This window comes from Eutrema salsugineum, unplaced genomic scaffold (assembly GCF_000478725.1).
Source record: "Eutrema salsugineum unplaced genomic scaffold, Eutsalg1_0 scaffold_7, whole genome shotgun sequence".
Lineage (NCBI taxonomy): Eukaryota > Viridiplantae > Streptophyta > Magnoliopsida > Brassicales > Brassicaceae > Eutrema > Eutrema salsugineum.
The window spans coordinates 831,062-856,392 of NW_006256486.1; the positions used below are offsets into that span (position 1 = coordinate 831,062).

Here is a 25,331-nt window from a genome sequence, read left to right on the forward strand (position 1 = left end):
ATCAGCCCGTCTAACTTTAGCCTTTAAAAAAACATATTTAAATCTAATATTTATACATAATAAAATATTTAATTTTCAAAGGAAAATAATATTACATTGTAAGTCAAATATAAAAGTTTATAATGTACATTGGTCAATATTTATAACTAACTAGATAAAATATTTGTGTATATGCGCGAGTGAAAATGTATTATATTGGGCCCTAACAAAGCCCAAGTTATCGAGCAAGTATATATAAGTAAAACAGTAAAAGAAAATCGGGATTAGGGTTACATGCATCCACCGCCATGGCAAAACGTAAACGTAAACAGTAAAAGAAAATCGGGATTAGGGTTACATGCATGGCAAAGTGTCGCCGCGTATCGAAACGCTGGTCGTCGATCATTCGCCGTCCAAACTACAAACAGTTGTTCCCGATAAGTCCTCGGCTACACCACAGATACTCTTCGCCTTCCAAGATGGGTCATCAAACTTGTTCTTCTACTCTTCACCTCAACCTCAAGATCTTGATGTGTATACTTCGTCTGTTGTAGCCACTCGTCATGACATGAAACTCGGGACAGGTTTCTACAAGTTATGTCGACCTGTTCACGGACTTGTCTGTAGTCAACATAAAGGAGAGAAGAAGTCATGGGCTGTGATTTCTAATCCCATCACAGGAGAGTACGTAACCACACCCAAAGTGTCGATAGAAGGTGTTAAAGGGTGGATAAAAGGAAAAGCAGAGTATTCTTTTGGGTATGATCCAATAGAAAAACAGTTCAAGGTATTGCGTATCACCTGGTTGACTTGCAATCCAGACAACTGGTTTCCTAGGTATCATGTTCTGACATTAGAGACCGGAAATGGAAATAGAAATAGAAATAGAAATCTCTCATGGAGGAGGATCCAAAGTTGCACATTTCATTATCCTCTATATATACAACGATAACGGGATATGCATCAATGGTGTTTTGTACTATCCAGCAATGAGACATAACAATCATAACTTATGATGGTTTGCTTTGATGTTAGGTCTGAGAAATTCAGTTTTATTAACTTTGATGATAGGTCTGAGAAATTCAGATTTACTAACTTTGGTGAACGCGTGACAAAAAAGTTGGCCAAGCCTTCAATATTCTGATAAACTACAAGGGTAAATTAGGTTTCACTGAAGGTTATGATATTTTCCGTCCTTATTTTGATCAGTTGTGGGTTTTGAAAGATGCTGAGAAACATTGTTGGATTTGACAAAGTCTGAAGGTGAAATAAGTCAAACGGATTTGTCGGAGTGGAATAAATATTCTCGGAGGAGAATTAGTTTCAAAGTTGTTTCAAGTCGTTTCCTGTTTTGTTTCCTGAAATTTCTGCTTAGTAGTTGTTAAGCTTTTCTATAAAAGCAGTTGTAATCTTTATCATTCAATAACAAGAAATCATTCAGACTATTCCTTTATTGAGAGCTTTTGATTTCTAGTTCCCTTTATCTGGTATCAGAGCGAAACACTTTGTGAGAATGACAGAAAAAAATTTCACCACACCGTCTGTTCCTCTGTTCGATGGAGACTATGACCATTGGAGTTTGGTCATGGAGAATTTGCTCCGTTCGAAGGAGTACTAGAGCGTCATTGATCCAGGATATGAGGAGTTGAGAAACCTTGCTGCCCCCGATCAAAATCAGCGAAAATCTCTTGAAGAAGCGAAGCTCAAGGATCTCAAAGCCAAAAATTACCTGTTCCAGTCAATTAACAAAACCATTCTGAAGACCATCACTCAGAAGGAGACAGCTAAGCAACTTTGGGACTCCATGAAAGTGAAAAATCAGGGAGGAGCTCGAGTGAAGCGAGCACAACTTCAAAGACTCAGAAAGAACTTTGAGACGTTGGAGATGAAGGCTGGAGAAACGGTGGCCAGCTATTTTGGAAGAGTCATGGAGACAACCAACGACATGAAAAATTGTGGTGAAATAATCGATGATGTCAAGATCGTGGAGAAGATTCTACGAAGTCTCACCGAGAACTTCAATTTCGTGGTCTGCACAATTGAAGAGTCCAAGGACATTGGCAAACTCACGGTGGATGAGTTGTAGGCGTCACTACAAATACATGAAAGTAAAGTGACAGAGAAGAAAACTGAAGAGCAAGTCTTGCAAGTGGAGAACGAACCAAAGAGTAATCGTGGAAAAGGATATTGGAGAGGAAGAGGAAGAAGCAGTTACAGAGGACGTGGAAGAGGCAGATCCACTACAGATCGATCTGCTATAACCTGCTTCAACTGTGAGAAGAAAGGGCACTATTCATTTGAGTGCACAGAAAAAGCGAACTACGTTGAGTTCGATGAAGAAGAAGAATTGCTGTTGATGGCACACACCGAGGTGAGCAAAGCTGAGGGAAAAGGAGTGTGGTTCTTGGATTCTGGCTGTTCTAACCACATGACCGGAGAAAAGTCATGGTTTACAGAACTAAATGAAGATTTCAAACATTCAGTTCGTTTGGGAAACAACACCAGGTTGGCGGTTGAAGGAAAGGGAAAAATCAGATTTGAAGCAGAAGGCATTGTTCAAGTAATAACTGATGTTTATTACATTCCCAATCTCTCAAACAACCTGCTGAGCATTGGACAGTTACAAGAAAAGCAGCTGAAGTTTGTGATCGAGAATGGAACCTGCAGAATTTTTCATCGTCAAAGAGGCTTAATTATGGAGACGAAGATGACGTTGAACCGCATGTTCCTGATTTACGCCAAGGAAAAACCAGTGTCTGAGAAGTGTCTTAAAGTGGAAGAAGAGGACTTGGGGTCTCTATGGCACAGAAGACTAGGACATCTCAATAATATGTCCATCCAGATTATGCAGAAAAAAGAATTGGTGAAAGGGTTACCAAACATGAAAAATGAAGAAAATGTGTGCACTGTCTGCAATGTGGGGAAGCAGCAGCGAGAGAAGTTTCCAAAGAAGAGCAAGTGGAGAGCAACCAAGAAGCTGGAATTGGTTCACACCATCTATGTGGATCAATTACTCCTGTGTCTCAAAGAGGAAAGAGGTACTTAATGGTTCTTGTTGATGATTACTCTCGGAAGACTTGGATCTACTTTCTCACAGAAAAATCAGAAGCTTTTGAAACCTTCAAAGTGTTCAAAAACTTGGTGGAGAAAGAGGCCAAAACTGTGATACGAGGTCTGCGTACGGACAGAGGAGGTGAATTCAGATCCGAGAGATTCAATCAATTTTGCAGAGATCACGGCATAAAGAGGCAACTGACTGCAGCATACACTCCTCAACAAAATGGAGTAGCAGAGAGGAGAAACCGAATTATAATGAACATGGTTGGCTGTTTACTGTCCGAGAAAGAACTGCCAAGATCTTTCTGGCCTGAAGCTGCAAGATGGACAGCCTATATCCTGAACCGAAGTGTGACAAAAGCCGTAAAAGATAAAGTTCCTGAAGAGAGATGGACAGGAATGAAGCCAAAGGTCAGTTACTTCAGAGTTTTTGGATCGATTGGTCATGTTCATATTCCGGTTCAGAAAAGAATAAAGCTTGATGATCGAAGCCACAAGTGTATTCTACTTGGAGTCAGCGAAGAATCCAAAGCCTACAGGCTGTACGATCCAATTACAAAAAAAATCACCATTAGCAGAGACGTCATTTTTGAAGAAGATGCTAAATGGGATTGGAAATTGAGCAAACCAGAGCAGCAGAAACTCGCTTGGGGAGATGATGGAGTTACAGAAGAAGAAGAGACCGATGATGAAGCTGAGCCAGAAACAGCAATAGATCCAGCTCCTGCAGAAACTGAGAACGCAGAAATAGAGGAGATCACCAATCCTCAAGGAGTTGAAAATCAAGAGATTGAAACTGGAGAACAAACAAGGAGGCCAAGAAGACAACCAGGGTGGATGCAGGATTTCGTGACTGGAGAAGAAGGAAGTGATGAAGATGATGCTTTGATAAACTTTGCTCTTCACGTAATCAGTGATGATCCGATCCATTTTTTGGATGCGTCGAAGGAAGAAAAGTGGAAAGAAGCGATGAGACATGAGATTCTTTCCATTGAGAAAAATCACACATGGGAGCTTGTAAGATTACCATCGCAAGCAAAGAAGATCGGTGTAAAGTGGGTTTACAAAACCAAGTTGAATGAAGAAGGAAAAGTGGAAAAATACAAAGCACGCTTGGTCGCGAAGGGCTATTCTCAAACCGCTGGAGTGGATTATACTGAAGTATTTGCACCGGTTGCTCGTTGGGACACAATAAGGAGCCTCTTAGCAGTCGCAGCTCAAAAGGGTTGGTGTGTTTTTCAGCTTGATGTGAAGAGCGCTTTCTTATACGGTGAGCTTAAAGAAGAAGTGTACGTCGACCAGCCTGAAGGGTTTATCAAAGCAGGAGAGGAAGATAAGGTGTATCGACTGAAAAAGGCTCTCTACGGTTTGAAACAGGCACCGCGAGCCTGGTTCAGTCGAATCGAAAGCTACTTTGTCAAGGAAGGTTTTGAGAAAAGCAGCTATGATCATACTCTGTTTTTCAAGAAAAACGGCAAAGGCATTCTGGTGGCAAGTCTCTATGTCGATGACTTAATATTTACTGGAGATGATGAAACGTTGTGTGCAGAATTCAAGTCCTCGATGCAAAGGGAATTTGAGATGACCGATATGGGAAAAATGAAATTTTTCCTTGGAGTAGAGGTTAACCAGAACGAAGATGGTATTCATCTTTGCCAAAGGAAGTACGCTAAGGAGGTTTTGGAAAGATTCAATATGTGGAGCTGCAACTCAGTCAAGAACCCAATTGTTCCGGGTACCATCGTTTCAAAAGCAGGAAAGAATGGAGTTGACTCAACACTTTACAAGCAGCTTGTGGGGAGTTTGATGTATCTTACAGTAATAAGACCGGATTTAATGTTTGTGGTGTGTCTAATAGCTCGTTTCATGGCTGATCCTAAGGAAGAGCATATGATGATTGCAAAGCGAGTGCTGAGATATTTGAAGGGTACACTGGATTTTGGAGTTTTCTATAAGAGGTCATCAAATCTGAAGATGTTGGGCTACACAGATAGCGACTATGCTCGAGACGTGGATGATAGAAAAAGTACTTCTGGGTATGTGTTCTTGCTGAATGGTGCAGCGGTTTGCTGGAGTTCAAGAAAACAGAGTATTGTGACTTTGTCTTCGACCGAAGCGGAGTATGTCGCAGCAACCTCTTCTGCTTGTCATTGCGTCTGGTTGAAAGGTTTGTTGCAGGAGCTAAGTGTTCTTGGTGGTGGATGTGTTAGCATTATGTGTGACAACAGCTCTGCTATTAAATTGTCAAGAAATCCAGTTATGCATCGAAGAACGAAGCATATTGATGTAAGGTACCATTACTTGCGGAACCTTACAAACGAAGGAGTTATAAAGCTGAGTTACTGTGGAACGAATGATCAAATTGCTGATATTATGACGAAGCCGATCAAGTTGGATCAGTTTGAGAAGCTGAGAAGGTTGCTTGGAGTTCGAAAGTTAAACTGATTTTGAGAAGTATTTTCAGTTTAAAGGGAGGAATTTGTTGGATTTGACAAAATCTGAAGGTGAAATAAGTCAAACGGGTTTGTCGGAGTGGAATAAATATTCTCGGAGGAGAATTAGTCTTTTAGTTTCAAAGTTGTTTCAAGTCGTTTCCTGTTTTGTTTCCTGAAATTTCTGCTTAGTAGTTGTTAAGCTTTTCTATAAAAGCAGTTGTAATCTTTATCATTCAATAACAAAAAATCATTCAGACTATTCTTTTATTGAGAGCTTTTGATTTCTAGTTCCCTTTAAACATAAATGGTCGAGGCATGTTTGGCCCCATAAATTTCTGAATGAGAAGATCTATGCACGCCTTGCTGGAATGATTAGTAGTGAAGAATTTGTTTTCTCCCCAATCAAGACACGAGATCCTTTCTTCATCTATTTCTATAATCTCGAGCTGGAAATTTTCACAAGAGTAAGAGTTGAAGTTCCGGTAGTTGATGAGTCTAAATATTGTAGAGTTTACACATTCCCAAACTTTGTAGAGGATGTGAAGCTTATCTAAGTGTGTTAAGTTCTTCCAAAACAGAACTAATCACATCGTCTATCTGTTCTCTTTGTTTGATGAATCTGGCTTTGGAGTTACTATTTTTCTTATGATTTTCTCTAATATTGGTTTCTGAAATTACTAAATTTTACATTTGTCTGATAATATACAAGAGAAAATGTTGGAGAGAAGGGAAAGGCTTGTATTTGGATTGAAATGTTGTGATAGAATCCACATGCATTTTCCAATTGCTATCCCAAAATATCGTTGCTATATTGAAAACGTGTTAACCAGCTTTGGTTTGATCACATACTTTTTCTTGCCTCCTGATGGATCAACGGCTTGAAACAAATGAGAGATTGGTTTGAAGAATGTTTGAATTTGTCTCACGAATCAAGACTGGTTCAAGACTTCAAAAGAGTTGGGACACAAGTCAGTGATACACGCCTTGCCTTGTTAACTCAAGTCAACATCTGCTTTAATAATCGAAAAGCTATGGAGGATGGCTACTAACCTGAAACTCTTGACATACAGTTGAGTTTGTAGATACAATTTGGCAAATCACAAACTGGAAACTGCTTCTCTCAAGCATGAGAGGAATAATATCTAAGCCAAAACTTTTGAATCACTAATTGAACAATATGACTTTTTCTCTGCTATATCGCTACAACATCATTACCTCATCCAGTTGATACAAGTAGTTAGGCTGCTTCTGTGACTTCGACGAGCCTTCCACGAACCCACTTCTTAGTTACACTTCCTGATTCCAAAGACGCAGCCTTTTCTTCTGTTCCGTGGTAAACTTTGGAACCATTCAAAAGAGGAGGATGGTTCTCAATAAGTTTGATAGCTCCATTAGATTCTGGTGGTGGATGGACTCTGGTTCCGTTTGGTTGCGGAATCATCCCCAGTTTGATATCTTCTCCATCTCCCTGGGACGTATTTGGTTGCTTATCAGAAACATGCTGATTTGTGGTACCTTCTATGTTGAATGTCGGCAAATCGCTAGATCTCATGTTCAAGTGAAGACTCTCTCCGTTGATTGGGAATGTGTGTGTTCCGTTAACCTCCTCTAGCAGTTCTTGATCGTTTCTATCTTTGGTCTTGGATTCACTGTCTAGCTCCAGAAGACTATTATTAGGCTGAGGCGAGAGAAGATACGGGTAAGTCCCATCTTCATCTGAAGTCATCTGCCTCATCTCTATCGACTCAATCAGCTGTGTTGCTTCAGCTATGAGCTTTTTACTCTCTAGCAAAGATGCTTGAGCCACAGGGCTTTTCATAGCAGCAATCTCAAGGACTTTGGCAGCTTTCTCAGCCTCTGATATCAAAAGCCTGAGAAGGAAAAGGTTAACTTCTTGTTTTAACTTCCAAACAGAGAATATTAACAATTTTGTTTTTATGTTTGACTGACCTTGCTCGTTCCACAGCATCCATCTTCTTAGATTCTTCCGCCACTCGTTTTGCTCTGATGCTTTTTATCATTTCCAGTTTCGAGTTTGCCAAAGGATCTTTATACACAGGTGTTTTGCGCTTCCGTACTTTCACTACTTGAACTTGGCTTTGCCTTTCAGTCTCTGAATCCCTTGAGCTTTTCTTTGTAGGGCTCTTCTTTCTTGGCTCTGCATCGCCACTTGGTCTTCTTCGACGCCTCTCTACACCAGCAGGTATACCGTGATATTTTGCCAAGCCAGAGCAAACTCTTTCACGGTAAGACTGACAGAGAGAAACCAAACCAAGTTAAATATGGCCAAGAACAAAACATCAAGCAAATTACTAGGCAACTTACTGGATCAGCCCATTTAGCAGCTATTGCTTCTGCGATTTTCCTTCTTTGTTCTGGAGATTTTGGCGCCCTTCGGTTACTTTTAACTCCTCTAGCGGCTTTCCTCTGCTCTACGCTTTCCAGCCATTCCAGTTGATTCTGTTGATCCAAGATGTTGTAAGAGTTCCATTGAAGCTCTTCTTCGTCAGTATATCCTTCTTTAGCAGCTTCCGCTAACAAGTTTTGCCACTCGAAGTGACATGTCTCCTGCACTTTTCTCCTCTCCTTCCGCCTTGCCCATCGCATCCGCACTCCCTCCCCAATTTTCAACCGTGTCTCCTTGCTGTAAAAATCATATGCATATTTGGGAAGATAACATTATGATAACAAAAGCATAAGCAAAACCAGAAAAGTTCCATCGAGTTAAAAACCACAAAAAGAAAAAAAGAACCGGTACTGACTTTTGTGCGTGCCCGAGATTCGCTAATTTCATCTTGATCTGCGCAGGAAGAAGACACAAAGGTTTTGTGAGGGATTGAGAAGTCTGATACAGAGAGCAAACATAAACGCCCTAACAATACCATAGGTTTACCTGCAACTGCTTTCCTATAGGGTACAAGACTAGAATAACACAAGGGTCGAATCTGTTTGACAAAAGAACGTTTTCTTGCAAGCACTAACAATTTATACCGATACAAGTCCCACTAGAGTTACTACGGCCAACTCCTCTAAGAAGAGATATATAACCATTCTTACATTACATCACCTTTGGGTCTTGCATTGCAATCTTTGTCCTTTCTCTAATCTTTTGTAGGGTCTCTGTATAAACGCAAAAGGAAAAAAAATCATTTTAAAATGTTTCCAACTAGAAGCAACTGCAGATTAGTGACGAAATGCTTACGAAAAAAAAAATACTCACCCGGACTATGCTTCCTGCCTTTGTTCCATGGAGTGTTCCCTCTATTTGCCTTGGAAATCCTCATCCTTCTCAACTTTTCTCTGTCATCCACTTGTTCCAACGCTTCGCCATCTTCAGAACTTCCATTGCGATCCTCAGATGGTTTTGAAGAGGCAGAAGACAAGGAATAGCTTTGCTTGTTTTCTTTCTGAGCAGGATATTTGGTTTCAAGAGTGGCCACTGCGGTAATAAGGACTTTGCCTCTTCGTACATGAAGATGACCAGTGTAAAATTTCAAATTCTTCGAGAAACTGGATTTTTTCCATGGATTGGGTAGGTTTTTAGCATGGATAATACTCTGAGCCCCCAATGGAACAAGATGAGCTTGCAAGGAAGGTTGAATAGCAGCAATATCTGCAAGATTAAACAGTCAGAGTTTTGAGCATATAAGCTTAACAGGAACAGAAATTTAAGGAACTAAGCAATTTTGTGTTCCAAATCAAAGCAAAGAACCATCTCCAAGAGCAAAGAAACTGGGGAGACATTAATCCACATTCTCTACAAACTAAGCAAAGCAATCGTCTTTTTCTCATATGCATTTTAAAACCCAGTAACTATGAATATGTTAGATCCAAAAAGATTAGATTTTTTTTAGACCTCAGATTGCAAATGCAATGAATTGTCACTCAAGAATGAAACCCAATAAACAAGAAACAAAATTGAGAAGACAGAGAGTCTCAACACTGAAGTAGAATTCTAATCAGTAGTAACCAAACAAAACCCAGAAAACCAAAAATCAGACTAAAAATCATCAGCGCAGGAATAAATGTTGGAAAATTTACCAGAAAAGGTACCTAAAGAAGGCATTGGGAGCTCATTCAGCCCAAGAACTCGAAACCCTCTTTCTTTGCGACACAACAACCAGAATGTTTTGTAAGACTAACAATGCGTTATAAAGAGATATCTGTTGCTCTGCTGAATAGAGAGGGCAAAGGTTTTTGCGGGAATTTTCAGACAGAGAAGGATAAGCCACACAATAGCAAACTTCAACGAAGATACTTCTCTGTCTTTGACACAGCAACCAGGAGGCGGTGGATAACGAGACCCGGGTTGCTGTAATAACCCGACCCGTAGCACACATTATTGGGCTCACGGGCCGTAACCATTGTTGGGACACTAAACGCGACGTGTTCTTTTTGCGCTTGAAGGTAAAAGCGAATCAGAACGGACACGTGGTATTAGCGGGTAATTCTTTACCAATGACCCGACCCGTATAACCTTTTGTTGGGCTAAAGGGCTTCGATATCTTCTACTTTAAACGATGTCGTATAATCAACATTAAAATGTGGATCGAGAAAAGCCACGTGGTGTAAGCCGGGTCGGATCCTGGACAAAGTCTAGTATATGGGTCGGCGGTTCCGGGTTGATCTCCGGCAACGACTGTAACGCGACACTAATGGAGAGAGATTCCTCGTCGACGTCTTCGTCGTCATCGTCATCGCTGGACGAATCAGATTCTCAAATTCACCGTTTTCGTGGAAGTGACGAGATTCCTCTGTCTTATAGCGACGCGGCGGAGCAACGGCCTACCTTCGACGTGGAGAGTCTCCGATCACGTTTAACACGGAGTTTCAAGCTCAATATCACTAAGCGACAGTTCATTGTTATCTTTCTCCCTCTCGTCCTCGTTTTTCTTTACTTATCTACCGATTTCAGCAATTACTTCTTCTCCGTCAAGGTTCCAGATTCTGTATTCCGGCCAATTACCGGGACGGGTCGGGCTCAGGAATCGGATCTTCAAGCACTGTATCTTCTCAGGAAGCAGGAAATCGATCTCTTCTCTATCTGGAACCACACTTTATCGAATCTCTCAACAATCGAAGACGTGAAATCTGCAGTTTTCCGGCAGATTTCACTGAACAGACAGATCCAGAATGCATTACTGTCGCCGCATAAAACTGGAAATGTCAGTATTGATGGATCATCAGATGGTTTACCGGTTGGTAGTTGCCGGAAAGTGGATCAGAAGTTAACGGGGAGAAAGACGATACAATGGAAGCCGAGACCAGATAAATTTCTATTCGCCATTTGCTTATCTGGTCAGATGAGTAATCACTTGATTTGCCTGGAGAAGCATATGTTCTTCGCCGCATTGCTTAAACGGATCCTTGTGATCCCTAGCCATAGATTTGATTACCATTACAGTAGAATCATTGATATTGATCGGATCAATACTTGTTTAGGGAGGAATGTAGTGGTTTCCTTTGAGGAATTCTGGAAGAAGGATAAGAACAGGAAGAAGCATCATCACGTGCATATCAATAGATTCATATGCTACTTCTCGAAACCGGAGCCGTGTTATGTAGATAAAGAGCATATTACAAAGTTGAAAGCTTTGGGAATTACCATTGGAGGGAAGCTAGATACACCATGGGAAGAAGATATTGCCAGGCCAAGCAACAAGACAGCTGAGGAAGTGGAGACTAATTTCAGGTCAGATGATGATGTTATTGCGATTGGGGATGTGTTCTATGCTAATGTCGAGAGAGAGTGGGTGATGCAGCCTGGTGGTCCTATTGCTCACAAGTGCCAAACTTTGATTGAACCAAACCGGCTAATCTCGCTCACTGCACAGAGATTTATCCAGACTTTCCTTGGCAAGAACTACATTGCTCTACATTTCCGCAGGCATGGATTCTTGAAATTCTGGTATGGTGCATTTTCCACTCCCTTGATTGCTCTGTAGGGTTTCTGGTAGTGTAATAACTTATTCTTAACCAAATTATAGCAGTGATGAATGGATAATTGGAGCTACTTAGTTTAGGCGAATTCTATTGACCAGTTTATCATCTATGAATAAAGTATCAGTATTACAAAGTTTTAATCACGAGTACCAAAGATAAATGCTCAATAACTTATCTTCCTTAACGGTATCTGAGATTTTGATTGTATGTTGTTTTTTTTTTTAAATAGTGGTTTTTGGTCTACCTATGTTCGTATGATGAATAGCTGTAGCTTAGATTTCACCAGGAACCTTGCTAAGTAATTTTCTTCTTGTGTCAGTAACGCCAAGAATCCAAGTTGCTTTTACCCTATTCCCCAAGCTGCTAACTGCATCACTCGTCTGATTGAGAAAGTCGAGGCACCGGTTATTTACCTTTCAACTGATGCAGCTGAAAGCGAAACTGGTCTGCTACAATCACTGTTGATGCTAAATGGAAAGACTGTTCCCCTTGTGAAGCGACCAGCTCGTGATTCAGCTGAGAAATGGGATGCATTGTTATACAGACATGGTCTCGAGGGCGACTCACAGGTAACATCTCCTCTCTTCTTCATATTGGATTTGAAAGAATGGAATCATACAAGAATTAACAAATCATAACTGAGATATTTCCTTTTTGAAAGGTGGAAGCAATGTTGGACAAGACGATATGTGCAGTGTCAAGCGTGTTCATTGGTGCCTCGGGTTCTACTTTTACAGAGGATATCCTGAGACTGAGAAAAGACTGGGGAACTGCTTCAGATTGCGATGAGTATCTCTGTCAAAACGAGCAGCCTAATTTTGTAGCCGATCATGAATAAATTTAGGAACAAAGCAGATTAACATAATCTCACGTCTTGTGAGTTCTCATCATAAACAGTCTAATTCTCTTTTTGTTCTTTTGTTCATAGGTTATTAATGAGTGTATCATAAAATAAAGCCATACCTCTCTGTAACTCATTGCTGTTCTGATGCATCTGATGATACAGCTCCTAATATATAACCTGAGATTGTTGTTATGAAAGTTTCTAAGCGATGTGTCAGTTTCAAATTGCCTGACTTATAAACATTTATCCCAAATGGCTAATGATTTAAAATTAAACACTAAACCTTTGTTTTACCAAATTGTAAAGTCGATTTCAAAGACTGTTTATGCAGCTTATATATATATATTTGTCTATATATGAGGATTTTGTATATATGTGCCCAGAGACGCGCCGCCGCTTCTTCGACTTTCCTCGTGGAATATTTATAGGATTTGCTTTGTCGGTCATCGCGATAATAAGTATCTAAAGCTTCGATTTTTTCTTTAATTATACAAAAACCCACGTCGTTTAGAGCAATACCCAGATAACAAATTGACATCTTCCTTACCAAAGATCGGAGCTTTTCCAAAGTTTCGAAAACTTTTACTCGCGTGTGTTATTTTTGTTCGGTTTCTGTTTCAAAGAGTGTGATCATGAGAGCGAGATTGATTGTTTTCCCGATTAAAGGGAAGAACTGGTGTTTTAGCAGATCCGTTGATCCTTTCGCTGCTCAGTCGCCGTCCGGCGTTACTCCGACGACTATACGAGGTTTATGGAAGAAACTATCATCTGAGTCGAAGCCAATCAATGCCAACGCAGAGCTTCTCGTCGATTTCATCTCTGACAAGGTATACACAAATTGAAACTTTTTCTCTATATATAAAAGCTTACATACCCGTGTGTTTGTGTGGCGTGTAGTGAGGTTTTTCTATCTATTGGTGATGTATACAAATTTGTGACCAATAACCTTTGGTTTTGTTTCTGATCAAAGGTTTTTAACTTGGATAGGACCAGTAGGAATGAGAAAGAAACACACAAACAAAAAAAGGTTTTATTTTTTGTTTTTATCAGTGTGATGAGTTGTTGTTGTAATGGTTAGATGAATAAAGCTTGGATGGGTCTTGAGAAAGCGCCTGACGGGTCAATGAAGAACAAGATTCATGGGTTTGTGAACTCTTTACTTCTCTTTTTTGTTGTTGTATTTGAGTCACTTGTGGAGGTTATGGCTTTGGTCTTTAATTTGATAGGCTTAATGTTAAACTGTGGTCTCTGTGGTTGGATGTATAGGTTAGGATTAAAGCTTCTGGCTCGTGTTAAGCCGTCTGAGATTTTCTTGAAGTCTATATCTAAGGAGGTCACTTCTGTACAAGTCACTTATCCTCTAAGGTTCTATTCTCTCTCCTTTTCTTGAATTTTTGTAAACTTGAGAGGACCATTAATGCCTCTCTAATGAATGATTAAACTTGATATGGCCTTCATGAGTATGTTCTGGTGAATTCGGATTGGTTACGGGGTTTGCTAATTCATGTTAAATGTTTCAGTTTAGACTCTAAACTTGTACGCAGGAGACTACGCCACATTGCCATGAGGTAAATTGCTTTTTGTTACCCAGTGTTCTACCATTTTCACATGTCTCTTGGGCGAATTTAGGTTGAGAATCTCTGTTTCTTCTGACACAAATGTTTCGAAATGTACTTCTAGTGGAACAATCCTGCACAAGAAGTACCTAATTGGTTCAGTAACTTTGCTTCCATTGACCAGTGCATTTATGGTATGTATAGTATGAAGCTTTCCCTTTGAAACCTTAGCAAACTAACTTCGTTTTTTTCTCCTTCAAGTCTCTTAAACCAACAAAAGCTTTGTTTTTCCATTTAGGTATTGCCATTACCAAACATAGCATTCTTCTGGGTCTTATTCCGTACATATTCCCACTGGCGAGCTCTTCAGGTTTGTCGATTTTACTTACCGGTACATAATTCCATTATCGTATAAAACCTCAAAAATCTTGATTAACAATGAAGGGAAGCGAGAAGCTGCTTAAGCTCATCTCAAACCAGTCAACTCCTGAGAAACCAAACTCAACTGATGATGCAAATGAAAGCAAGAACAACAACAACAACAAACCGAAACAAGAATCTCTATCTCCCACATGTGTAAGCTAATCTTTCTGTCATCAAAGAAACTCAATCGAAGGTTTCTTGTTTCTTATTTGTCTTTGTTTCTCATAAAAACAGGTTTTGCTGCCATCAGAAGAGTTGTATCAGCTACTTCGTGAAGCTAACGACGAGGAAGGGCTCGACGAGGAGATCATAGTAGAGATTTGCAAATCCTTTCATCTAAATAAGATCGATGTTCTTAAATATCGCAATCTAGTCTAACTCTTTTTGGCATTTTAGGCTCTCTTTTTTTTATTTGTTTTGAAACAAACTTTCAAACACTTTCAGATGTTTGAAGCTAGAGATTACGATCCAATTCTTTTTGTCTTTTGATTCCTTGCTACTTTTCTTTAAAACAAAAAAACATATATGTAACTTGGAAACAGTTGCATTTTCAGTTTTGCACAACAAAAGGAAAACATATTATTGTTGAGAACTTGAAGACATCGTATTGTTTGCCCTAGATCTAAGTTTTGATTAATTGCTTTGATAATACAGTGATATCGCATTACCACCTATATTATAAGTAAATGATATACGCTGGCTTTGAGTTTCTATCTGGTAAAATGAAGATCAATGGTTGTCACTTAAGCATTGAAATGAGTTGCGAATTAACTTTTCTGAAGCTCATTAGGTAGGAGATATAAGGTAAGCCAACAACATCTAGTGTTTTTTTAGCTGAGTTATATGTACAATGTAAAAATACATTTGGATTTACGAGTTAAAAAACCAATCAATTGAAATACTAAACTAGACAAAACTTTAAATAAAACAAGAGTTGAAGACTTACATAAATTTCAGATTCTCAGAGTAGTCTAGAGAGATATTAACCCTCTTGGTCTTAAACAACTCAAGACCTTTGATTTGAACTCTTGTGAAACCGTTGCTCTTGAGGTCATAGTAATAAATGTAAAACGGGTCTGTTATAACGTGCGGGGACAACACAACTTCACCACTATCAGTCATTCCAACAATGGCTAACCCGGTACGGTTAACAAAGTTTTGCGTAAAAGAAGGAAACGTGTAGATATTCGTGGACCATGTACATTTCTCAGCATCTTCCAGAAGCCAGAACTCGAGACGTTTCGGATACGACAATGTAAACTGGAGCGCACCTAATTTACCCTTGTAGTCGATTAGAGTACAAGAAGAATTCATCAATGAGTCTTTATCTATCTTGATAAAGCTAAACTTCTCGAACCTAATGTCAAAGCAGACTATCATTGTAACCATGAACTTACGATCAACCCCAGCTGTGTAATACAAAACACCGTCTAAGCATATTCCACTAGATTTAGGATAATGGGGTTCGATGCATTCGATATCTCTCCACAAATGTTTCCCATTCTCCAATGTCAGAATTTTATGCTCATCGGATGCATCTATGATACTGATGCACAATACTTTGAACTGTTTGTCGATGGGATCATATCCTAAAAAAGGTTTCATGAAAACATCTAGACTCTTGGATTCTGTTTTGAGTAAGGATATAGACTCTCCCGTGACGGGGTTACAGATAAATACGGTTTTCTCATATAGACGGCAGAAGAATCCACCAAGAGGAGAACCAATCTTAGATGGAAAAATATTGTGCGTATGGTGAACGTGATAGCGAGTGAGTACAAGAGAAGAGTTGTCATCTAGCTTCTGAGGCTGAGGTGAAGAGAAGAAGAATATGTTTTTCTCAAGTTGGAAGGTGAACAAGAACAGGCGTGGACGAGCACAAGACATAGTCATGAACAACTCGGTGAAATCTGGACGGACAAGTATGGATTCCCATAGTTTGGATACGCAAAGACACCTTGCTATAGTTGTTGCCGGAACTCGAGAAAAGAAATCCATGAGGAGATCAATTGGGATCACTTCTATTGTTTCTTGAGCTTCAAGGAACCTTTGCCCTAGATTTTCCATGGCGACCAGTACAAGGAGCCAAATCTTCGTACGTTTTGGTTATCAAAGTCTCTAAAGACTATATAAGAAAAGCTGATCGAGAGAGAAAGAAAGATGCATGGCTGAGTTAAAAGGAATCGGAATATAGATTAGTATATTTTCTTGTTCTAATTTAGAGATTTGAGAAATTATCCTTTCTTTATTCCCACAGGCCTGGTTTGCTACATTCAAAGAATGGAAATTCTTTTCTTTTTCTTTTTTTAAGAATGGAATTACTTGAGAAGTCATATCTTTGTGATTTGGGAACTACAAATTAATAGCGCTTTGAGACACATCAGCTTATTCACCTTAGAAGAAGAAAGCATGGGAAGGTGTAGATACGGTGGGGGCTTTTTGGAAAGAAACATGTGGATAACCACGAGCAAATATGATCACCAAGCTGTCCAATTTTCAACGAATTAACAAGATAGCAACACAAATCCCTCAAATGATAGTTGAGCTGTATTGACCACAACTCTCTTCTTATTATTAAGACTTTATCGTTTCCGAAACAACGTATACAATGTGTGACTTGTTGTACTTTTAAAATTATCTTAGTTACTAACAAACTGTTGAATTTTCAGTTTTGCTGCTGCATAGGCATTAAGCATAGCCTAATTCTGTCACTTTTTTCAGTCTATCACTTTGCAAACCATCTTTTTCTTGCATCATCCATTGAAGATTGAGTTTTAAGACAAAGCCATATAGAAAGTAACTAAGAATATTATTTTAAGAAAAAACCAGATATAGCTTACATGGAATTGAATGAGTACATGCCGGCATGATTAATTTTGGTGGGTCTTTACATGCAGTCTTATTAAACCTTAGAAAATCAAAAGTGCCTTAACAGGTGTGATCAAAGTCAAAACTCTAATATCTGATCAGATATAGCTCTGAACTCTGATATGCCATGTCACTCACTTCCAAAGAAATGGCTCTTCCAATATGCTCTTTAGTATTGAACTAAAAGAATTGTGAAATGAAACCGTAATTAAGAACAACGAAATTCTGTAGATAATATTAGCATCAAAGATATATAAGTACGTGTTCATGCACACGCTATAACAAAATGTACCTTTCTCTTTATTTGACATGCTTGGCTCCAATAATTGCATAGTAAATAAACGAAAGATCACACGGTTTAAATTACTCAGTCCATGAAAGCCCTCTCCAAATCTTTTGCAATAGGCTAAGCAATCAAAGAAAACCCCTAATTAATCCTTTTCCACGGAAAACCCATTCTTCAACTTTTCGCTAGTCTGACACTATCTATCTATTTTTGTAGGGGAAAAGTTACCTTGCGAGCTTTATTGGCATACTCGAGTTGAAATAGCCTCCCTTGGAGAAAAATTGTTAACTCCTTTGCCATATTCAGTCCTTGGAACAAAAAAAAAAAAAAACACGGAATATACATTACTCAATTGAAATACTAAGTTAGACAAAAGCTTTAATTAGAAAACAAAAGAAAACAAAAATTGAAGACTTACATAAGTTTCAAATTCTCAACATAGTCTATAGAGGGGTAAACTCGCCTACCCTTAAACAACTCAAGACCATGGATTTGAACTCTTGTGAAACTGTTGCTCTTGAGGTTGTAGTAATAAATGTAACTTCGGACTGATGGAGCGTACGGCGACAACACAACTTCACCATTATCGGTCATTCCAAGAATGGCTAACCCATTATGGTCAACAATTTTTTGCGTAAAAGAAGGAAATGTGTAGATATTTTTGGACCAACTACATTTCGCAGCATCTTCCAGAAGCCAGAACTCAAGACGTTTATTGGGAGACAAAAATGTGAGCTGAAGCGCACCTAATTTACCCTTGTAGTCGATTAGAGTACAAGAAGAAGTCATCAATGAGTTTTTATCTATCTGATAAAGCTAAACTTCTCGGACCTAATATCAAAGCAGACTATCATAGTAACCCTGAACTGAGGATCGACCCCAGCTGTATAATACAAGACACCATCTATGCATATTCCACTAGATTTAGGATAATGGGGTTCCATGCATTTGATATCTCTCCACAAAGGGTTTCCATTCTCCAGTGTCAGAATTTGATGCCCATCGGACGCATCTGTGATACTGATGCACAATACTTTGAACTGCTTGTTGATGGGATCATATCCTAAAAAAGGTTGTGTGAAAACATGTAGACTCTTGGATTCTATTTTGGGTAAGGATATAGACTCTCCCGTGACCGGGTTACAGATAAATAGGGTTCTCTTATCTATACGACAGATGAATCCACCAAGAGGAGAACCAAAATAAAGTGAGAAATCTCCGGGAGAATGCTTGTGGTGAACATGATAACGAGTGAGTATAAGACAAGAGTTGTCATCTGGGTTCTGAGGCAGAGGTGAAGAGAAGAAGAATATTTTGTCCTTTACTTGAAAGGTGAACAAGAGCAGGCGTGGACGAGCCCTAGACATAGTCAGGAACAACTCGGTAAAATCCGGACGGATAAGTATGGATCGCCATAGTCTTGCTATAGTCGTTGCCGGGACTCGAGAAAAGATATCCATGAGGAGATCAATTGGGATTTCTCTTACTGATTGTGTTTCTTGAGCTTCAAGGAACTGCTGCCCTAGATTTTCCATGGCCACCAGACGAGGAGCGAAAGCTTCGTACGTTGTGGTAATGGAAATCTTTTAAGACCCTGTTTGTTAGGCAAAGACAATAGTTTGAGACCTAATATAGCTCGATATCTATGATCAGAAATTACTTTTTCCTCAAGTCATCGTAAATTCGCAAGCCCAATTATAAACAATTTTTTTGCTTTGATTGTTTGCCGAGTGGCTCGCTCTTGTGTTTATATTTAAGTGTGATGATTAGTATCACTTTGGATTCCAAAATATGGAACTGCCGTAAACAAATTTGAATTTATTTTCTTAAAAGAAATGTTATATCTGCGAATCTGTTGTAAACTTAGCCGATCAATCTACGATTCACTCTCAATTCTAAATCAATTACTTTTTCGATGTGAATCTATACTATTGTTTACGAAGTCAAAAATCTTATGTGTCGTCTCCATAGCGATCGTTTTACGTATCATTAATATGTGTCATTTTAATTAGTTTTCATTGGTCAATCATTAATCCTACATGTTAAAATTTGTGACATGAATTTATTCGCTCTAAATGGGCCTCATAAGCCTGAATGATCTACTATGGGCCAGTGATTTCAAAAATATTCTCAAATCGGTGTTAACTAAAAAATCTAATGTATCCATCTGACTATATACATACTAAATAAAAACCCAATATATAGGGGTTTATAGTTTATTATTTTATAACCGGTAAACAAAAATAACTAAATAACTCTTTTATATAGAAATGAAAAATTAATTTTTTTTTCTTTTTTAAATTAGTAATTCATTGTTTAATTTTATTCATCTAAATGTGAAAACTAAAATAAAATTATTTTTATTTTCTTATTAACTCTATATTTTAGAATAAAATTTATGTTTTTTAGATTTATATATTTTTTTATTAAGTAACATTATCTTGTATGATTAAGATTACGAATAGATTATAGTTTTTTCTTACTAACTTTAGCTTTTATTTTAATTGTAATTTATATTTTCTTTATATATTTGATAACTTTATATTTTAGGATTCGGATACAATTATAATTTTTTCCATTTATTATTAATATTATATATCGGAATCTAATTGAAAATTTATTAAACACATGTCAAAATCTAATTGTTTATCTTGCAGGCGTCACGATCTCGCAAATTACTAACTTTGAAACACTCTACTCATTTATATAGAGAGATAGATCTTTGTTTTATTAGATATAACACTGATGTTTTTTTATGTCTAGCGCTTTTTTCCCTTTTTGTTTGTTCATCATTTAATAATTTTATTAATAATTTGCATAAGATTTTTTTTCGTATGTTTTGTTTTGTTTATGCTTGATACATTATTTCGTCATGTGGACGTTTTTGTATCACGTCGTTTGGACGATCTATAGTGTCTGAAAATTTCATGCTCTTTTGTTTTTTTTAGAACAGCACATGATTAGTTTCTAAAGTTTTTTTTTATCCCAGTTCGTATATTTTTTTCCGTCTGCTTCATCTATTGTTTCGTTCAGTGTTTGATCGATACACCACTTCATCATGTGGATGTTTTGTATCTCACCAGGTGTGTGGCTCATAAACAAATGATCTAATTGTGTATTTAAACATGTTGTGGTTCTTTTGTTTAGTTTTTTTTTTAAGTAGAAACGTAATTACTACCTAAATTCCTTTTGTTATGTACCTAGTTTGTATCTTTTGTTTCTGATTTGTATATTTTATAATAATTTGTTTCACCTATTTGTATTGACGAATTTTCTTGTATTTTTCTTTCACTCGAAATTGATTCGAACTAACGTGTTTTATTTTTTTTTATTGGTGTGAGTCTTTGAGTTAATTAAGTGAGTAAAAAGAAAGGTAATTATTTAGGTTTGTGGAGTTTGTCTACTCTGCCGTGTTGTTTTGCGGGTTTAATCATGAGAGTTCTTTGTGGAAAATGTGGAAAATGTGTACGCAATGTGTTCTCTTTGTGGAAAATCTAAACTCTAGCAAGACCTTTGTGGAAAATGTGTTCTTTTTGAAGAGAACAAACTCTGCAAGGGTAATCGTTGGTGTCACCATGATCTTAGCCATTTGATAGAATCCAACTGGATAAAAACAAAAGCTTTCAAGTATGAGATAAGAAGATAAAACAAAGCACAATCTCTTTATCTCTTCAGTGTCTGAAAACCGATCTACATAGTTTGATTAGGGCTATCAAAGGTCAATTTACAACTTGAGCTAGAAATCTTGATGCAATCATTACAGATTGAGCTATGAACATGTTGTGATTGAGGCTGGTATTAGCGAGACTAGAAGCAAAGGTCAAGACAGATCCAAAAGAGAAGAGAGCGAAGAACGGTATTGTCTTTGATGTAGGAGACATATTTGAAGTGATTAGAGAGAACTTAAGAAAGCTAGAAGTATCCAAGCTACCAAAAGGATTGTTTACCTACTTACATTCCATGGTCACGCTTTTGAGAAAGAAAAGAACTGAGAAGACAAAGTGACTAAAGCTAGGAAATGGATTGTTTATCTACACTATGATACAATGGTTTTGAGCCCGTGCTTGCGAGAGTCAAAGCCTTCAGGGTCATGAAATTGATCAGCATTTATCACCATTTGAGAGAGATTTAAAGCCTTCAAGAACATGTAATTGATCAGTATTTTATCACCGTTAGTTTGTCCCTTCTGTGTTTTTGATATCTGATTAATATGGTTGACAAAATTTGAAGTCTTCAGGTACATGTAAGTATAGGTAAGAATTGGCTAGAAGGAGAGATAAAAGCTACCAAAGAGGTTGTTTACCAATGCACTAATACCATCGTGCCCACGCTTATGAGAGAGAAAATAACCTACGACATATAAATGATAATGAACTTTGGCAAAAAGTAGAGAATAAATAAGGCTAATACAAATCGAAAAAGAAGAAGAAGAAGAATTGAGAGAATACAAAGACGATGATGAAGATGAAATAAAATAGTGAGAAATAATAAAATCGAAAGATATATAAGAGAAATAAGAAGAAAAAAAAGTACAAGTCAAAGACGATGAAGAAGAAGAAGGAAAATATGAGGAAGAAGAAGATGAAGAATTTGGGGCAGAAAAAGAAGACAAAGGACATAAAACTGGAGAATGAACAATAAGACGAATAAAAACCAGAAAAAGCTAGAGAATAACGAAAATACAAGGAAAAACTAAACCATAAGATTAAGAGTAAGAAGGGTAGACCAAAACAGAAGAGGAAGAAGAAAAAAAAAGACAAATCCGAAGAGGAAATGAAATAAAAGTTAAAGACGATAAAGAAGAGAAAAGAAAAGATAAAGAATAATACCAGTTGAAGTCAATGACAAGGAAGACTGAAAAGACGAAGAAGAAGACCGAAAAAAAAGAAAAAAAATCATAATAAGAAAAATTATGATAAGACAAAAATGTTGAAGAATAAGAAGGGGAAAAGGCTGGTGAATTTAGAGAAAGAAGGAGAGAGAGAAATTGAGTGAATGTTTTCAGGGACATGTAAATGCTTTCAGGGGCATATAGATGGAGAGAGTGTGTGTGAGAGAGAAATAAAGAGAAGAGAAATGGGAGAGAGATTTAAACCTTCCAGGTACGTGATATTAAATATATATTACTTCGTCGTTTTTGTGTTCCTGTTTTTTAATATACGAAACACTTTTTACTTTAAATGTAGTTGTCTAAATCACATGATATATACAAACTAGGATGAGAGAGAGGAAGGGAGATAGTGAGAGAGGAAGGGAGATAGTAACAAACACTTTTTACTTTAATTCACATAATAGTTACTACTGTTAGAACAATAGAATATTAAAACATATCATTTCAAAGATTATATATAACTTACAAATCTCCTACTTATCAATAATCGCCTCTATAAATTTTGTAATAACTTTGTATACATCGCAAGCCCGCGCTTGGTGTGGGTTCCCACCTAGTTTGTAGTACGAATAGAACTTAAAGAACACAAGACAATTTCTCCAGTTCAGGTGCATAAAAGCAACCCTACGTCTGGCCGAGGTATTCCTCGGAATCCACTAAGAACAGATACGTATCGTCTCCGGCATAGACTCGCCGGAATATACAGAGCTTACAAGTCTTTTCACTCACCGGAAAAACTTCTCTCAGCTCTCGTCTTTCTCTCTCAAGAATCTATCTCTCCTTATCTCTACAAAGATTGAAAAATCCCAATCTATCTCAACCCCGAGAAACTAATCTTATCCAGATTATCACCGTTGCAACAGATCGTAACAACCATTTTCCGGGATAAGTTGACCAGCTTAGTAAAAGTCAATATGACCGTTACAGCTTGAGGAGAAAACAACGACGTATGATCCACCATAACCCGAATCCCTAAACCGGTCTTCAATCATGGTCTAAATCAATTGATCCTAAACCAGACACCAATTGATTTCCTGAGTTAAACCAGAAGTAAACCAATCCTCGACAAACTCCTCCTTGGTCTTACTTCACCAACTCAGACCTGTTCATAGCTGAACTCCGAACCTCGGATCTTTGCCTGTTCATTCTTCAGACACTCCCAGTAAGCTCAACAAAACCTTTGAACTTACCAGTAGGCAAAACCTTTGTGAAAACATCCGCTGGGTTCTCGCTGGTGTGAACCTTTGTCACTTTAACTTTCCCAGCTTCAATTCTGTCCCGAATATTGTGATACTTCACCGCGACGTGCTTTGTTCTTTCATGGTACACATTGTTTTTAGCCAGAGCCAGAGCACTCTGTGAATCACAAAATATTTCAACACTTTTCTGAGGATAGCCAAATTCTGCGCTCAAACCCCTGAGCCACACAGCTTCTTTTGATGCTTCTGACATCGAGATATACTCCGACTCTGTAGTCGAGAGAGCTACCACCTTCTGGAGTGTTGACTTCCAACTTATCACGTTTCCTCCTGCCAAGAATTCATAACCAGACAATGATCTCCTTTTATCCAAATCAGCTGCAAAATCTGCATCACAAAATCCATAAATCTTGAACTCTGCATTTCGTTTGAACTTCAGATTTACCTGCACTGATCCCCTCACATATCTCAGCACCAACTTAACTGCATTCCAGTGCTCTTTGGTCGGATTACTCATATACCGACTAATCACTCCAACAGGATAGGCTAAATCAGGCCTTGTACCTATCATTCCGTACATAAGACTCCCTACGGCACTTGAGTAAGGAACTGACCTCATGTATTGTGCCTCCTCCTTTACTTGATCAGGAGTAGCTGCCTTGAGTTTGAAATGAATTCCCAAAGGAGTCTGAACTGCCTTTGCTTTATCCATATTGAAGTTCTTCAGAAACTTCTCCATATAATCTTCCTGAGACAGCCTTAATGTTCCTGCACTTCTGTCCCTGATTATATCTATTCCAAGGATCTTCTTTGCTGCTCCCAAGTCTTTCATTTCAAACTTTGTACTCAAATGTTTCTTCAAGTCTGAGATGATACCCATATCTCTGCAAGCAACCAGCATGTCATCGACATACAAAAGGAGATACAGGTATGTTCCAGAGACATTCTTGACATAGACACAACTATCGCGCTTGCTCCTCACAAACCCAATTTCCATCATGAAGTCATTGAACTTCTGATTCTACTGTCGCGGGCTTTGTTTCAACCCATATAGTGATTGTTTTAGCAGACATACCGAGTCCTCCTTTCTTTTCACCACATAGCCTTCCTGTTGAGCCATATATATTTCCTCTTCTAACTCTCCGTGCAAGAAGGTCGTTTTAACATCGAGCTGTTCAAGCTCTAGATCTTCATTCACCACAATGGACATGAGAAATCTTATGGACACATGTCTGACAACTGGAGCAAAGATTTCATTATAGTCCACACCCTCCTTTTGTGCATACCCTTTAGCAACCAACCTTGCTTTAAACCGAGGTGCTTCTACTCCAGGAATCCCAGGTTTCCTTTTGAATATCCACTTGCAACCTATGATTTTCCTCCCCTTTGGTCGCTTAACCAATTCTCAGGTGAAGTTCTTGTACAAAGATTCAATTTCTTCATCTGAAGCGAGTCTCCACATTTTGCTCTGTGAATCTTCCATTGCCTCTGCATATTCACTAGGTTCAAGTGAGTCAGCAACCTCTGCAACCATGAGTGCCATATGTACAAAGTCATCGTACTTCTTAGGGAATGTAATTTCTCTTGTTGGTCTATCTCTCGCAAGATTGTAGTTTTCAACCTCTGGTTCATTTTGGTTTGAACCATCCTCCGAGACATCACCAATAGAGCTCAAATCATCTTGATCATCCTCTGATTCACTTGATCCCTCCTCCTGAGAGTCTCCTCCTGAACTAGTATTCCTTCCTAGCTCAACATTCAAGAAAACAGTACTATCTTCCTTTGACTGATCAGAGGGCTTTACCAGGTCTTTGTAGCATTCATCTTCTTTGAAAGTTACATTTCTGCTG

General features: G+C 38.3%; 5 protein-coding genes and 1 pseudogene across 7 annotated transcripts; 3 read left to right on the plus strand and 3 right to left on the minus strand.

The window, feature by feature from the left end:
• Positions 1 to 337: 337 nt before the first annotated feature.
• On the plus strand, positions 338 to 3,025 carry LOC18010455 (retrovirus-related Pol polyprotein from transposon TNT 1-94). The gene is made up of 3 exons (XM_006392686.2): positions 338 to 766; positions 1,598 to 2,008; positions 2,066 to 3,025. Exons 1-3 carry the CDS (start codon positions 338 to 340, stop codon positions 3,023 to 3,025), a joined length of 1,800 nt encoding a protein of 599 aa, XP_006392748.2.
• Positions 3,026 to 6,484: 3,459 nt separating this feature from the next.
• Positions 6,485 to 9,719, minus strand: LOC18010456. 3 transcript variants are annotated; one of them, XM_006392687.2, is made up of 7 exons: positions 9,525 to 9,719; positions 8,692 to 9,084; positions 8,539 to 8,591; positions 8,234 to 8,271; positions 7,797 to 8,115; positions 7,422 to 7,723; positions 6,485 to 7,342 (listed from the first exon to the last, which is right to left on the minus strand). In XM_006392687.2, the coding sequence occupies exons 1-7, from the start codon at positions 9,535 to 9,537 to the stop codon at positions 6,709 to 6,711; spliced, it is 1,752 nt and encodes a 583-aa protein (XP_006392749.1). In that variant the 5' UTR covers positions 9,538 to 9,719; the 3' UTR covers positions 6,485 to 6,708. The 3 variants fall into 3 exon arrangements, with proteins under 3 accessions (XP_006392749.1, XP_006392750.1, XP_024005977.1); XM_006392688.2 differs by having other exon boundaries at positions 9,513 to 9,719; XM_024150209.1 differs by lacking the exon at positions 9,525 to 9,719 and having other exon boundaries at positions 8,529 to 8,591; positions 8,692 to 8,721.
• A 334-nt stretch (positions 9,720 to 10,053) lies between these two features.
• Positions 10,054 to 12,434, plus strand: LOC18010640 (O-fucosyltransferase 14). Its single transcript, XM_006392689.2, has 3 exons — positions 10,054 to 11,379; positions 11,734 to 11,983; positions 12,076 to 12,434. The coding sequence occupies exons 1-3, from the start codon at positions 10,127 to 10,129 to the stop codon at positions 12,250 to 12,252; spliced, it is 1,680 nt and encodes a 559-aa protein (XP_006392751.1). The 5' UTR covers positions 10,054 to 10,126; the 3' UTR covers positions 12,253 to 12,434.
• A 354-nt stretch (positions 12,435 to 12,788) lies between these two features.
• LOC18010631 lies at positions 12,789 to 14,816 on the plus strand. The gene is made up of 8 exons (XM_006392690.2): positions 12,789 to 13,085; positions 13,337 to 13,401; positions 13,525 to 13,623; positions 13,779 to 13,826; positions 13,939 to 14,008; positions 14,113 to 14,184; positions 14,259 to 14,390; positions 14,472 to 14,816. Exons 1-8 carry the CDS (start codon positions 12,891 to 12,893, stop codon positions 14,613 to 14,615), a joined length of 825 nt encoding a protein of 274 aa, XP_006392752.1. The 5' UTR covers positions 12,789 to 12,890; the 3' UTR covers positions 14,616 to 14,816.
• Positions 14,817 to 15,179: 363 nt separating this feature from the next.
• LOC18010685 (F-box protein At1g53790) lies at positions 15,180 to 16,304 on the minus strand. Its single transcript, XM_006392691.2, has one exon. The coding sequence runs from the start codon at positions 16,302 to 16,304 to the stop codon at positions 15,180 to 15,182; it is 1,125 nt and encodes a 374-aa protein (XP_006392753.2).
• A 1,325-nt stretch (positions 16,305 to 17,629) lies between these two features.
• Positions 17,630 to 18,926, minus strand: LOC18010619 (annotated as a pseudogene).
• Positions 18,927 to 25,331: the final 6,405 nt, after the last annotated feature.

What these genes read in the sequence shown, in the direction of transcription:
- LOC18010455 (XM_006392686.2), top strand. Translation starts at nt 338, where the DNA reads ATGCATGGCAAAGTGTCGCCGCGTATCGAAACGCTGGTCGTCGATCAT. An exon ending in CAATAGAAAAACAGTTCAAG is followed by an intron (nt 767 to 1,597) that starts GTATTGCGTATC and finishes AAGGAGTACTAG; the next exon opens with AGCGTCATTGATCCAGGATA. An exon ending in CCGAGAACTTCAATTTCGTG is followed by an intron (nt 2,009 to 2,065) that starts GTCTGCACAATT and finishes GATGAGTTGTAG; the next exon opens with GCGTCACTACAAATACATGA.
- LOC18010456 (XM_006392688.2), bottom strand. Translation starts at nt 9,537, where the DNA reads ATGCCTTCTTTAGGTACCTTTTCTG. An exon ending in TTCTTTAGGTACCTTTTCTG is followed by an intron (nt 9,085 to 9,512) that starts GTAAATTTTCCA and finishes TTAATCTTGCAG; the next exon opens with ATATTGCTGCTATTCAACCT. An exon ending in GATGCTGTGGAACGAGCAAG is followed by an intron (nt 7,343 to 7,421) that starts GTCAGTCAAACA and finishes TTTCCTTCTCAG; the next exon opens with GCTTTTGATATCAGAGGCTG.
- LOC18010640 (XM_006392689.2), top strand. Translation starts at nt 10,127, where the DNA reads ATGGAGAGAGATTCCTCGTCGACGTCTTCGTCGTCATCGTCATCGCTG. An exon ending in CATGGATTCTTGAAATTCTG is followed by an intron (nt 11,380 to 11,733) that starts GTATGGTGCATT and finishes TTCTTGTGTCAG; the next exon opens with TAACGCCAAGAATCCAAGTT. An exon ending in GTCTCGAGGGCGACTCACAG is followed by an intron (nt 11,984 to 12,075) that starts GTAACATCTCCT and finishes CCTTTTTGAAAG; the next exon opens with GTGGAAGCAATGTTGGACAA.
- LOC18010631 (XM_006392690.2), top strand. Translation starts at nt 12,891, where the DNA reads ATGAGAGCGAGATTGATTGTTTTCCCGATTAAAGGGAAGAACTGGTGT. An exon ending in CATTGACCAGTGCATTTATG is followed by an intron (nt 14,009 to 14,112) that starts GTATGTATAGTA and finishes TTTTCCATTTAG; the next exon opens with GTATTGCCATTACCAAACAT. An exon ending in CCCACTGGCGAGCTCTTCAG is followed by an intron (nt 14,185 to 14,258) that starts GTTTGTCGATTT and finishes TTAACAATGAAG; the next exon opens with GGAAGCGAGAAGCTGCTTAA.
- LOC18010685 (XM_006392691.2), bottom strand. Translation starts at nt 16,304, where the DNA reads ATGGAAAATCTAGGGCAAAGGTTCCTTGAAGCTCAAGAAACAATAGAA.